Here is a 14,451-nt window from a genome sequence, read left to right on the forward strand (position 1 = left end):
TAAGAAGCAATGCATATGCACCACATATGCAACACGCCTGTACCCCACTGTGTAAAACAACGTGTGCACGCACACACACACACACACACACACACACTGACCACTGTAAGTGTATCAGTGTGTTAATGGGCAGATTAGCACGTTCTGTGATCTGCACTGAAGAGGATAATATCAACCTCATTTCTTCAGTCAGACAAAACAAAGCAGAGCGTGTTACTCCACAAATATGTCTGTCATCGTGCCCTAACAGCGTTCACTTCCAACGTTTAACATACACAGACAGGATTGCATATAGGCTGCGCTGCATTAACCAAATATAAAGAAGAAGGGGGAAAAATCAAGCAATGTGATTGTAAAAATGGATCCAAACAAAACATTTAAATACGACACAAGACATGAAAACACAAGAAAATATTGAGGAAAGATGGAAATGGAAGAACTGAAGCCATACTTTAGAAAGTTAGATATTTAGGTTGGAATTTTTTTTTTCTAAAATAAGCGGACAGTTTTTTCTTTTTAATAAGGTGGAAAAATTACTGATTTAAAAACATATCCGTATTTATCACAATCCATTGGTGCTGTTTAGTGTAATTTTAACAAACATTTTAAATTTGCAAAATGCATGATATGAGTAAAAAATGAAATGCTGCAGGCGTGTGGGTTAGTTTTCAAATGAAAAGGGGAAATTTACAAGGAGGCAAAAATGGATGTGAAATTCAAAGAAAGCAGAAAACTTTCAATTTTTAAAGAAAAAATATGATTATAATAATAATTATTATTATCACAGAAAAATTCTAGATTTATTTCTTAACAACAGCCTGGTGTTGATACGTGTGTCTCAGGGTCTCCGTGTGAGATGGAGCAGGCAGCACTGAGAGCAGACAGAAGCTGTAATGCCACTGTACCTCTTCCAGGTCTCGGCCCATAGTCGACCTGTCGCACTTCAAAGGAAGCCGCGTTACAGCACCCTTGCAAAAAGAAAAAGGAAGAATCTATTTTAGAGATTTTTTTTAAAAAAGACTGAAGACATGCACTGATTTCTTTCTTTTTTTCTTTTCTTTCCTCCCCCCTTTTTTCCCCCTCTCGGAGGTCTGCTGTGAGCCTGGGTGGCAGCATCAGATCCTCAGGTGGAGGTTCAAGCACATTTTTTTTACGAGCTTTTACAACCTTGAGTCGTTCCCACATTCCTCCGACTTGAAGCGGAGGATAAAATATATTTTTTTTTTTTAAAGAAAGAAAAGAAAAAGTCGCGGCCTCCGGCTGCTGTATTGTGCAGGAATTATCCCTGATGAACCAATTAGGCTCGTAGTATCACTTAACTCCGGGGTTTTTAACTTGCAAGGGTCGATATTCATAGCCACGCATGTACAGCAGCGGGTCAATTAAGGCTCCAAATATTATCACTGCGTAATGCCTGGGAAATAATTCCACTCCTAATTAATGTTTGCATTTTTCCCCCTATCCATAAAAACAATTATCAAAGTTCCCTCTTGCAGTGTTTTGTAAAAAATAAATAAAAAATAAATGTGTTTTCTGAACATTAGGAAGCTGAGAAAATAGGCAGTATTTATCGAATCCATTTCATTGATTTCATTTAAATTTCATGCTGTTCGTGTTGTTTCCTGTTGACACTCGCGTGGATTATAGAGGCTGTGAATCTGCTGCTGTGTGGCTCAGGAAAAAAAAAAAAGAAAAGGAAAAGAAAAAGATTTAAAGCCTATTAAGGCCTGTTATGAAAGGTGTAAATTACTCGCTTACAGTCGTGCTTTAATCGCCACTGTTGTTAATTTCGTTAGTTTAGAGAAAAAACGCAATTGTGCAAAACTATCAGATTATCAATATGCAATCTCAGCACAACAAAACAAAACAGCAAATATCAGATTAGTATTAAATTCACCTTTTTTTCCCCCCTCCCATCTGTTTCTCCAGTTCATAACAGCATCGCCTCCAGCTAAATATTTTGGGGCTTAAATGTTTCATTGTCTTGCAAACATCGAACATGGAAATAAATGAATATATTAATTCTGAAATAATTCATAATTACAGCCGAAAACACGTGAAAGGGTCTTGAAAATCAAAAATGAGTGAGTCACTCAGGTGGCTTTCTTTCTCAAATCCACATCTGTTTTGTTTAAGTCGTTTTCTTTACGCTGAAGGAGGCAGGTGCTGCTTTTTTTTATGGCGGGATTTGTGCTATAAAAACACCGTGAGAAGAAGAAGAAAAAACAAGCTTCAGCATCACATCTCCTTATTCATAATTTGATAATTAAAATCTTGACTTTCTTTACTTTCGCTGATGTTTTACGCACCGACATGATCAGACACCTGCTGTAAACCAATTTCTGTCGTTTCAGCTGTGGCTGACAAACTGCATAATTCAGAATAGATCGTGTTAAAGTGATATTTTTCCCCCCTCATTTATGAAGTCTTGCTTTGGTTTACAAGTGATGTTATATAGGTATTGGTTAATGTGTTTCTGGCTTGGTGGTGCCCTGCACATCACCACACAGCCGCATCTGTCCTAAACGCATTGCGCAGAGCTGTTTCGCGTCTCTATCGATCAGATGGAAATATAATTTGGTCTAACAATGATAAAATACCGCATCCCTCGTGTCACCTAGTTGATCTTTAAGGAGAGAGAGGGGAAGATTTTGAAACACAAGCCCATAACGCATTCCTCTCCTCCAACACCCCAGGGTGCGCCAGCCTCGGCAAACACAAAGTCATTATCGGTTAGATTCCAAGAAGGCGAGTCTGTCAAGGAACAGGCTTCCTTCGGAGAATTTATGTCATGCCTACTAAACATGGGAAGATGTCTTCTAAGTGGTGCGAGGAAGGATAAATAACAGCGAGTCCCACAGCTGATTATATTGAAACAACGGTGCGCATTTGTAAAAAGGATTGGGGATGCAAACGTGTGGGTCCCAGCAGATGCTGAGCGCAGGGGCCCATCCACCTGCTTTCATACCGGGAGAGATGAGGAGCGATCTCCTCTCTGAAAACAACACACCCCGGATCATCCAGTTCACTTATCAAGAGTTTTTGTATGGTCGTTTCTTTAGGAAAAAAAAAGTGATGTGCATGAGAGGTGCAGTTCAGTCAGAACACTGTAAATCTTTGGTTAAAATGCACAAAAGGTTCCCAGAAGTTAGATCGGAATATGTTTTATAGTCCCAACACATTAGTTTCACCTTCACGATTAGACCTCTGGGATTAAAAAACAAAACAACAACAACAAGAAGACTCTATAAATAGTCTGGAAATACCGTCAAGGTGACAGAATAAGTTTCTCATCATTTACAACACAGAGCTGCGGCGATGCTGTTGCGCAAGAACCGCTGTGGCATGAGTGCGTAACAGCATGTGCATGGTACGGAGAGCCTGCAGGTCCCGCTATGATTAACTGCAACCTAACAACCATCCTCTATCTTTACTGTCTCCCCCTCACACACACACTCACACACACACATATACACACACACGTGCGCGCGAACGGACACACGCTCACACACACACACTTACACGTACGCGCACTCCCTCACTCCTCTTCCCTCTCCTTACCTCACATTTATCCGACGAAACCACAAAATCCCCCGTCCCCTTTTAAAAATAACTCTCCTGTTCTAACTTTGGGGGCTCGACTTGAAAATGATTCTTTTTATAAAAAAAGAAAAAGAAAAAAAAAGAAGAAGAAGAAGCTGCTAAACAAGAGAGAAAATCAGTGTAACATCCACGATAAGAGACGAGAAATGTCGGGAGGAAATGTGGACTTTTCCTCAGCCCGGTGCAAGGCTATCCGTTATCATCATTACTTTTCCAGGCTGAGCCTGTGTGTTCATTCACGGCTCCTCTGCTCTTCTGTAGCCGCGCAAGGGGCTTCCTGCCTCGGCCACATGAAGTCAATTAGCCGGTCCCAGAGGGGTGCCCCTTCCCGAGTCTTTATCGGCACTGAGGTTACCAAAACACTGCTATTGCTTGCTTTTAAACTCCACACCCGCTCACAGACCAATTACGGAGACTTAAGCATGTATGTAACGAATCCGGACAAGGGATAATCCATCAAATGGTGAAATAAATGAATTATCTGATATTGTGCAAATTCTGCATTAAAATATGTTTCTTTTTTTTTTTTTTTTTTACAAGCACACACAATCTGCTTTTTTTTTTTTAAGTGAGTCTACAGAGCAGAAAACTGAATTAGGCAAATGAAAAAGAACACACACACACACACACACACACACAGAGAGAGAGAGGCTACATGAATGAAAACACAGTCAGGCATGGTGTGTGTATAAAACAACAACATAGAGACATACACACAACAAGAATCAAATCTCATGTGTTCCAAAAGTGCAAAAAAAAAAAAAAAGCAAAAAGTTTCAAGTAAGGACTCTTATTTTGAAATATCACAAACAAAACACACATCCACCCCACCTACCCCCTGGATTACATACACACACCTACTGACACACATTATGTACAAACTCTCTTTTTCACACACACACACAGAGCAAGAGGCAGAGTAAGAATCACAGTAGCAAATGTCTGAACATACACCAAGTGGGGAAAAATTCAAGTTTGGTCCTTGACTGTAGGTTGTAGGGGGGAAGGACAGAGGAGACAGAGATGGAGAGGATGAAGGGCTGAGGCTGAGCTGACGTACCTGCTGGGACATTCTGTAGAGGAGGTTGCTGTCAGTGCTCTGCTGCTGCCATGTCCCCATGAAGCCCGGCTGCTCAGCACTAGGCGGTCTGGTGCTGAACTGCATGGAGCTTTCGCCTGCTCCCTCAGCACTGCTGCTAACGATGCTAATGCCACCCAGACCACTTCTGCTGCTGCTGCTGCTGCTGCTGCTGCTGCTGCTGTTGCTGGTGGTGCTGCTACTGTGGCTACTGGAGGGGATGCTCGTGCAAACGCCAGCGGTGCCGTTGGGTCCGTTAGCCTTAGCTGGAGGTGGCCTGGGCGGCTCCGGGTCTGTGCTGGGCTCTTGTGGGACTGTGTCACACTCACTGCCTCTCACATCCAACTCTGCCTCCTTGGACTTAGACAGAGAGAGGGAGAGACAGAGAGAGGGAGGGCAGGAGGGATGTGGGAGTGTGAAGGAGGAGAGAAGAAAAAAAAAGAAAGTCAGTGAAGGTGGGTTCTTTTGGGGTCTTGTTGCCTTTTTTTTTTTTTTTTTTTTTTCCTCCGTCTCGTGCGGGTCCTGCTTCTCGAGCAGGAGGATAACAGCGAGAGGGGAGTTGAGGGAGTAGATGTGTGTGAGGTTTCTTGGCAGCCCTGGTGGCGGAGGAGTGTGTGTGGAGTTAATTCTCAAGAAGAGAGAGAAAAGAGGGCTTGCAGTGAATTTCCTCGGGGGCCTCGTCTTGGACAGGGCAAGATGAGCAGAGCATGGGAGGTGAGGAAGGATGAGGAGACGGATGGAGGTGAGGAGGGGGCTGATGAGAAGGTGAACGAGAATGGAGTGCAAAGAAAAAAGAGGGGGGGTGATGGGAATTAGCGAGGAGGGGTGCATGATGTTGCCCGTGGCCTCAGTTTTTTGCTTTAATCCATCTGTCAGTCATTTTGTACTTGGACATGGACTCAACATAAACACACTCACACGCAAACACACACAATGAAACACATGTTGTAGCAGCATGCGTGCATGCACACACATTCAGACACGGATACACAGGACTCTAATGTAAGAGATTATTCTTTTTTAAAAAGTAGAAAAAGTTCCTGTGAGCTGCCATCTGCACACTCAAACACTGAACACATGCACACATGGATAAAAACAAATGTAATGGATTCTGTGTAATCTGTGCAATGAATCTATTTTTTATTTTCTAATGTCACGAATGAGTCTTAAAAATAAAATAGAAATAAAACCAAAAACTGTGTAAGCTGCACTGTGGAGCAGAAACAGCAAACAACAACAACAACAAGTAAAATGTGAAACGTAAATATACAGCATGACAGAAAACATGCTGCTCAGAAATGTTCAAAAAGTCCCAAAAAATTAAAAAATAAATAAAAATTGCAAATGCAAAAAATGAAAATAAACAAAGTCCAGTGGAAAGCGGCACATAAAGAAAAACAGTGGAGCCAATAAAATGCACGAATGTCTCTTACCATCAATTCTGTGCCTGTCCCAGCAAAGTGAAGATGAGGTGTGGGAGTGAGCCACCAGCTATCCAGCTCTCCCTGCCTCCCGCTCCTCTCTCTCTCTCTCTCTCTCTCTCTCTCTCTCTCTCTCTTTCTCTCTCTCCCGTTCTCTCTCCTCTCCTCTCTCTCCCTCGCTCTCTGTGATTGTGTCCCTCTCTCGACGTCCGTGCCTCGCCGCCTGTCCTCTCTCTCTCTCTCTCTCTCTCTCTCTCTCTCTCTCTCTCTCTGACTCCTCTGTACTCCGCTGCAGCCGCTGAGGAACTGAGCTGAGCGCCTGAGCCTCCGTGTGTGTGTGTGTGTGTGTGTGTGTGTGTGTGTGTGTGTGTGTGTGTGTGTGTGTGTGTGTGTGTGTGTGCGCAAGAGAGAGAGAGTGAGAGCATGTGAGAGCGAGTGAGTGAGAGAGAGACGGTGGCTCTCTGAGTGTCTGTCTATGTGTGTGTGTGGATGAGGAAAAGCGAGCATGTGTATGTGTGTGTGTGTGTGTGTCGGGGCCGGTGCAAGCTCAACTGAGTCAACTGTGCCGCTACACTCTGAGATGTTCAATGACATCGCACTGCACGCTTCTTCACACACTTAACACACACACACACACACACACACACACACCCCTCCTCTGCTAGGGGGGTGGAGGAAGGTGGGGGCAAGCGCCATCGCAGAGCAGGAGAAGCGGGGGGAGCGTTTGTCCCTCTTCCTTATTACCATTTGCGCTGCGAGTGGCCGGCACGTCTCAGAGCAACTTACTTCTCCTGAGGGAGCATCCCGCCACACACACACACACACACGCACACACACACATACGCACGCACGCACGCACGCACGCACGGTGCTTAGCAAAAGATCTTAGTATTTACCTTGAAGGAAACAGCTTGAAGAAAAAGCATGTTTCTTTGTTTTGAAAAATTGAAAACCTAGGATTGTATTCAACAGAGAGGTTCTTTGATCACAGCTCAGAGTGGTTCCGATTTGTAGGGCAGCAATAAAACAAAATAAAACAAAGAAATAAATAAATGAAGAAAAAAAAATATATCAATAGACTTGTTATCTCTAAAAAAAAAAAAAATATCATGCCTTTGTTTGATTTTCAAGCACCCTAATGAAAGACTAATGGAACGCAGGCAATCTGCCACCGCATTGTGTATGAGAGCACACACACACACACACACACACACACAGAGAGAGGAACCCCCCTCCGCCCCCCCACCCGCGGAGGCGCTCAGATTTTAATTAAGAAAAAAATGAGGAAGAGGTTCCATTTTAGCCAAATTGGTCCCCACAGCAGCAAAGGTAAGGGGATAAAATGAGGGATGGAGGAGTAAAGGGAGGCAGACACGGAGAAAAAGACACACAGGAGGATAAAACCAAAAAAAAAGAAGAAGAAGAAGAAGAAGAAGAAGGAAGAGGATCTATGCTTCCTTTGACACGGCGTATAGGACACATCTCAAACAATGAAGACATCCCCCCCTTCCTCCTCCTTCTTCTTCTCCCTCTTCCCTTTAAATCTCCTATCTCCTCTTCTCCACCCCGTCTTTTTTCACCCCACCATCATTAGAGAAATGACAGACCAGGTGCCTCCAGTCCGCAGCGAGAGGGAGATGTCACTGTGATCTTTCCGCGCCCGTGGAACAAAAGAGAAAAGGGGGCAGAAGGAGAACTTCTCGGCACTGCTACGTTAAATGGCTTCTGATATATAAAGTCACTTCAAATTTTGTGGCAAATTGCTGTAGACAGCTGCTTGGACGGTCGTCTAAAAGCCTTTTGTACAGTGTACTAATGGCAGTATACTGTTAACCTTTGCCGAGATTATCACACCGGTCGTTACTGTTATGTACAAGGGATTTCTGCTGGCAGGGAGAAAAGTGTACAGTGCGAGTCTCACCACTTTGAAAATGTGCAATTGTGTCTTTTGTCTTGAGCTCAATTTACATCACTCCTGTCTCCTTCCCTGCCTACATCTTAATCCTTTTGCTTTTGTCTCTTGTGATGTTTTTCAGCACTCCCAGGTCTCTTTACCTCGCTCTGTCTCCCCTCTCTCTCTCTTCCTTTCTGTTCTTTTCTTCATTTAATGTTTGGCATAGTGGCCTGCGCCTTGTCAGAAGCCACAAGCAGCATTGTCGTAAAAAAAAAAAGGCGTAATGTGTCACCTCCTGTCCATGTACCGCACACTCTGCTCTTAACAACTTATTGAAAAGGTAATGCACGAGGCTCGGGCTAATTATATTAAGTGACAATTTAGCGGCAGAGGTTCCTTTTTGCTCTCGCCGCTCACGCTTCTCTTCCTCTCTCGCTCTCTGCTCCCTCCCTCTCGTCTGTAAATGTGCAAGTCTGTGGGTTTGTCGAGTGGCACTCAGTGTTTCAAGTCAAGCTGGTGGCTCAGCTTCTGACCTGGCTGGTTAATGGCTGTTATTTGTGGGAGGGAGGAGTGGACTCTGCCAATATTGCTCACTCTCCCTCCACATCTCTTCCAGCCCGCAACCGCCCCCCCTTTCCCTTCCTTCCCTCTCGGCTCTGCTGATGGTAATAATGGCTGTGATGACAGAGGAAACGAAGAGGAGACACAGAAGTAAAAATACAGAGATTCAGAAATTTAGGGGGGAATCGGGAGGAAGGAGGAAATGGAAAGGTGAAAAATGCTGGGAAGCAGGAAGGAGCGGGGGGAAAAAAGCATTCAGGAGAACCTCGGGCTCCTTTATTAAAACTATTATTGTGCAGGACTTGAGAATTCCCCCCGGGGCAGGGGTCCATGTCGAAGCCCATATAATTAACTAGAGGCTCAGCTACGGATCAATTACCAGACAAGCAAGTGATAGCCGAATCAATGGAAGATCATCAGGCTCGTTATCAGTGTTGCAACTCATTAGAGGAAAAGTGAGGTAGAGAAAAGGGGAAAGAAAAAAGGGGATGGGGGAAGTGAGGGTGGTCGGGATGAGGCAGGAGGAGAGGGCAGCGTTTGGTGGCAGCGCGTTAGCCCAGAGGCAGACGGGTGTGTGTCGGATGCTGGTGTGTGACGGGGCTTGTAGTCCTCCTTAGCTGCCGCCGAGCAGTGACAGGGAGGGAGCCCTGTATGACAGAGTACAGCCTGCTCTGTAGCAACAGTCACTGAGGCTTGTACGGATCAATACAAGTGTGTGCACGAGGTTAAAGCTCTGCCATAGCATCCTTATTCCCCAGCGGCTCACACACGCTCAGTCTGAGGTACAAGCCAACAAGCAGTCAGAGAGGGATCGTCAAGATTGAAGAGTTCCAGAGCAAAGCCTGCATTACCAGAGTCAATTTTGTAGGAATACTTTATCCCAACATGTTACCACCACATCCCTAAAATGCTAATGAAAGATGACATGAGTCCATGCTGATATTTTTAAAAGATATTGCTATTGCAATTATATAAATATCGTATAATCACACACACGACCTGTCAGAAATCAAAACCAAAAAAATGCAGATAGTGTCCAACATGTTGGACACGGCTGAGGAAACAAACACTTTTAATAAGAGTAAAATAAGTATCAAACTGTGCAACAGAATGCACAGCAAACATGCAGCTCTCAGGTGTCCCGTCTTTCCGCTCGATAAATCCCAAACTTTGTGAAAATGCCTACAGTGTGTTAAATAATAAATCCTGCAGTGACTGACTACCTAAGATTTGAATCATCCCACACACATTGCAAGAGATTTTAATGCTTTTAAAAAAAATCTAATGTTACTATAAGAATCACTCTATTCTTTGTGTGAAAGAAAGAAGTAAAAACATTTCCATCTAATATTCAAGGAAACAGTAATTATAATAATACAAGTCCTTCATTCCTTATTTTTGTTTCTTTCCTTGACAACACATCGCCTTGAATAAATATAAAATTTCGATCGATGGATTTAAGCCAGCGGAGTGAACTCTCATAGTGTTACATACTACAGTATGACTCATCATTTTTTTTTTTAGATGTACTTTGGCAGCGATATCCATTATATGAATTCATTGGTCGTTATACTCTGTTATTTCTTTGTTTTGTTTGTTTTCTCCTCTTATAACTTGATTTTTAAGTATTTTATTTATTATTTTTATACCGTTTGTTAGACAAGATAAACACACAGAACATTTTTATTGCACATTATGATTAACTCTGAGTACTGTATGACATTGAAACCTTTCTTTGTGCACGACTGTTGTATAAAATCTTGAATTTTGATTATTAACTCTCTACATAATACCATGTATGGTGTCATATAATAATGAGATATAATATTTTTTTTCTGTCATTGGTGTGAATGAATTTAATATTTAGTATATAAGGTATAAATATGATTCCAACTATTCACAAGTTGTGATTAGAAAATCAGATTCAAAAAGTATTTTACGTCTGCAGAGCACGTCAGGTAAAACAGAGTCAAAGTCAGACTTCTTGATCTCTTGTTCAACTTTTTGTCCTTTGACTATAAGCTACAAATGTAGCCTCCACAAATGCCCCCTCCATCACTAAACCCACATTATTACACCCATCAAACCTCTCAGCGCTGCCTGTTTGTTTCCCAACATTGACATCTAATGGGTCAAATAGCTCCAAAATTGGGTGCGACATCACTGGGTTGTTAGAAGAGTCTCAAGAGAACCAATTCTCCTTTCTACGCTCTTATGTCTTGAGAGGCAAAGTACTTTTTTTCATTTTCTATGCAAAGTGATAAAATATGTTCACAGCTAACAACAGTGTCTACTAAACAGATGCAGACCTCACTAAAAAGTCACGTCTATTGTTATTTTTCTGTTTGTTTTTTATTTGTTTTTGTTTTTTCCTGAGGTGGTATAATTTTTCATGGAATGAAATCACAACTGAGCCAAACTCAAATTGGCCTTTTACACACTAAAATAAGGGCAAATGGATGGACTGAAGCAGAGGGCAGAGAGAGGGGAAAGTGGAACAACATAATTTGTGCAGTGATGGTGATTATCTGCTGCAGAAACATATGGTAACGGCCAGCAGAAAAAGGTTGATGAGTGTCTCTTTGCTGAGAAGGATGCTTCTCAAACGCACAACGAGAGAACACTGGTTCACTTCAGAGTGCTGCAGGAGTTCATCCTGTGACCTCTTTTGTAATCCAAACTTTTCTCCTGATTGAAAGGTCTGAGATTTCTTTTTTTTTTTTTGTCTATTTGAGGTCAAATTATTTCAAATAAACAGACCAAAACAACAATAATCATGATTCAACACTGGTGGGAAGTGGCATTTCCAAAAGAGTGAGGGCAGCCTTTGTACAGTAGAGACATAAGCAGGAGCACATGTCTTGAGGGCTGGTACTGTGGGTGACCTGATTTATGGTCATACAAGGATGCACACACACACACACACACACTCAAACAGGCAACGTGTGTGTCTGCATGTGACAAGGAATGGTGTGTCGATCAGATGGCACAGGGATAGAACTGTCACTGTTCTGCTACCACTACAGGGCCACAAGACATCATATGACACCGACAGGAACAGCCCTTCGCTTGTAATAACGAGAGAGACGAGAGGGGGAGAAAAGGCGAAGTGAGGCACAGACGAGGGCACCGAAAGGTCTGAAAGAAACGAGAGAGAGCCACATGATTGTCTGTGTCACTGATCGCCGCAATCTGGCCTCTGCTAATAAGTGCACCTTTGTGACAAAAACGGAGAAATAAACGCCAGCGGAGCGTCATCTTCCAGGCTTATGAGTTATTTATGATTTTCAGCTGTATCTGTGATAACGTAAAATGGCAAAAGGTTAATGGCTGAGAGCACAATCTGCTAATGCCTATTTGGCAATTCATGACCTAATGACACATGTTATGTATCAGGTGCTCCATGTGCTAGTTTCTTCTTTTTTTTTATTTTCAAGAAGGGAAGACTCCTTCTTCACTCATGAGGTCGATTTTATCAGCACCAGCATCGCAGCGACTGGTGCACGAGACGTCATGCACACACACTCATATCCAGTACACATGAGCACCTCTGACCCTGAGGTGGTTTTTCTCACCAAATTACAGCAGCTCCTACGGAACTACATCGGCTTCCTTTACTTTACCTTTTCTGCACCGCACTTTCACCCCACTACATAAAATCCCACCTATTTTAGCAGGTTATCCCCAATAAGACAGCAGACTTTTCATTACCCCAAAATACACTGGACAGTATCATATATGCAATGCGTCATCTAGAGACGTTACAACTGATTATTTTTTCCATTATTGGAACGACTGATTGTTTTAGAAATATGTTCTTATTTTGTCCAACCAACTGTCCAAAACCCGAAAGTGTCCAATTTACTGTTATGTCTGCAAGAAACCAAACTATATTGTGCCTTTTAGTAATTTACTTTTACTGGCAGCATTTACAGAATGAAGAAATCAAAGTTATTTTAGACTTTCTTTCCTGAGTGAATTTTCTTTTCACCAAAAGACCTCCATCCAACATGGACTCCAACAATTCTGAATCACCAAAAGTTGACACGCAGTTTTTAAAACCTAAGCTCAAATGAAACTGTCCAGGTTTTTCTTTTCTTTTTTAAATGGAGAGGGGCATCAATTTAACTTTAATCCCAAAATACGCTGACCTCCACAACACGTCCAATGAGACTTTGGCATCGATAGAAGATGTAAATTAAATTAAATTAGCCTGCATCATGCATCCATCGTCTGTATCGCTGAACATCTCTGATCCTACCAGAACTTGAGTAGAAAAAGCATGACAGAAAATATCAGATGAGGAAAAATAATATTTTGATGTAGTCAAATATTTCATTTTACGCACTACCCTTGCACAAGTTTGTTGTGTGAAAGCACAATATAGGTGTGGTGCATCAAGGAAAGGGTTACATATGAACCAAGAGGCGTGGGAATAGTGTCTGGGGAAAGAAAGGGAGGGGAGAAGCAGCAGACGAAGAAGAGGTTGAGTTCCATCACTTGCCTATTGACTGGAGCGGTTTCAGGGCATTTCACAGACGTGTATATCAGGGCACCCTGAGCCCATCCTTCTGCCTTTTTCTTCCTCTTATTTCCTCCACTAACTCCACAGTCATCCACACTCACACTTGGATAATTCTCTTCTAATCATCTCTGGATCTTCTCCTCATCCAGCCTCATTTACTTCCCTCATGTCTCCCTCCCCTTCTACTCTCTCTCTTCTCACCTCATCAGACAGGCCTCCACCTCACCCCTCCGCTGCCTCCATCCCCTCGCTCCTGTCCTCTCTCACTGACCCGTGCTCCCCCCCAGTCACAGGGCGTTGTGTCTCTACCTGCCAGGCTCCCTGACAGCCCCCCGCCCCCCCCCCCTTCACCCCCTGAGAGGAGACCGCCTGCCCATCCGGAACGCTGCCGTGGCAACCCTGCCAGCGCCCCCATTGTACAGCCTCCCCACCACCACCACCACCACCACCACCACTAACCCAATCTCCACCGAAATCAGCACTGAGAGTTTGAAAAGTCCTTCTCTTCTTCTTTGCAAACTTCCCATCTCTCATTATTCTGTTTTTACTCTTCCTCTCTCACTCTTGTGCTACGATTTTTTTTTCCCCCCTTCTGACCTCACTAATATATCTTTACCACTTTTAGCTTTCTGCTGTCTTTGACACCCACTGAAACACTTTCTCCTCTCCCTGAGGCTCAGATAAAAGAGAGCATAATGTCAGTAGCTGCTACAGTGACCTTTATAACTGTTTGCTTGAAAATCGCTGTCTGTTGTGGTGGGACGAAATACTGACAGGAACAGAAAAGTTTGATCAAATTGGCGTAGTGGCCCAAAACTCTGATGTTTTTGTAGAAATGACATTAGACAAGATGTGGGTCGTATTATATTTGAGAACTTGACAATCACTTATTTCCAACATCAGATATTTTGTATGAATGGGAGGGGAAACAATGCCACTCTAACTGGCTCTTACAGAGAGTGTTGCATTGCGGGATGTTGGTAGTCTTAATGTTGTTAGGTCAGTAAGTTTATTCAAGTCATTTTACGGTTAGTCATCCCTAAAAGTGTTCATGTAGTTTACCTTGTGATGAACGCTCTCCTAAGATATTACATTTCTATATTTCTGAATTGAGTTTACCAGTTATGTTGTGGTGGATATTAACTTATGTTTAGAGTGAATGAATCACTACATTTATGCGTCATACCGGAGTCACAGGGAGCTTGTCAGGGTCGTGGGGGGGTAACAGGATTTTTTCAGACAATGGGATATACCATATTAAGTCCCATTTGTCTGGTTTGGATAACACAATATAAATGTTTTTGTTAAAAGGTTGTGGTTTTGTGGTTAAATGTGAATAAACATGTGAAGTCTTGTACTTTAAGTCACT

At 42.9% G+C, this 14,451-nt stretch overlaps 1 protein-coding gene across 5 annotated transcripts in view; it reads right to left on the reverse strand.

Annotated features, from left to right (window-relative positions):
• The window catches only part of bnc2 (basonuclin zinc finger protein 2), a 167,549-nt gene that overhangs the window by 90,247 nt on the left and 62,851 nt on the right, over positions 1-14,451 (reverse strand). The window contains exons 1-3 of one of the 5 annotated variants that reach the window (XM_019255328.2): positions 6,115-6,484; positions 4,664-5,041; positions 906-968 (exon numbers count right to left, since the gene is read on the reverse strand). In XM_019255328.2, coding sequence (XP_019110873.2) covers positions 906-968; positions 4,664-5,041; positions 6,115-6,117 — 444 coding nt within the window. In that variant the 5' untranslated portion in view covers positions 6,118-6,484. Of the gene's footprint in view, positions 1-905; positions 969-4,663; positions 6,006-6,114; positions 6,485-14,451 lie in introns of those variants that run through there. The other 4 variants (XM_027282809.1, XM_027282807.1, XM_027282810.1 and 1 more) reach the window with 4 other exon arrangements.

This window comes from Larimichthys crocea, chromosome X, assembly GCF_000972845.2.
Source record: "Larimichthys crocea isolate SSNF chromosome X, L_crocea_2.0, whole genome shotgun sequence".
Taxonomy (NCBI): domain Eukaryota; kingdom Metazoa; phylum Chordata; class Actinopteri; family Sciaenidae; genus Larimichthys; species Larimichthys crocea.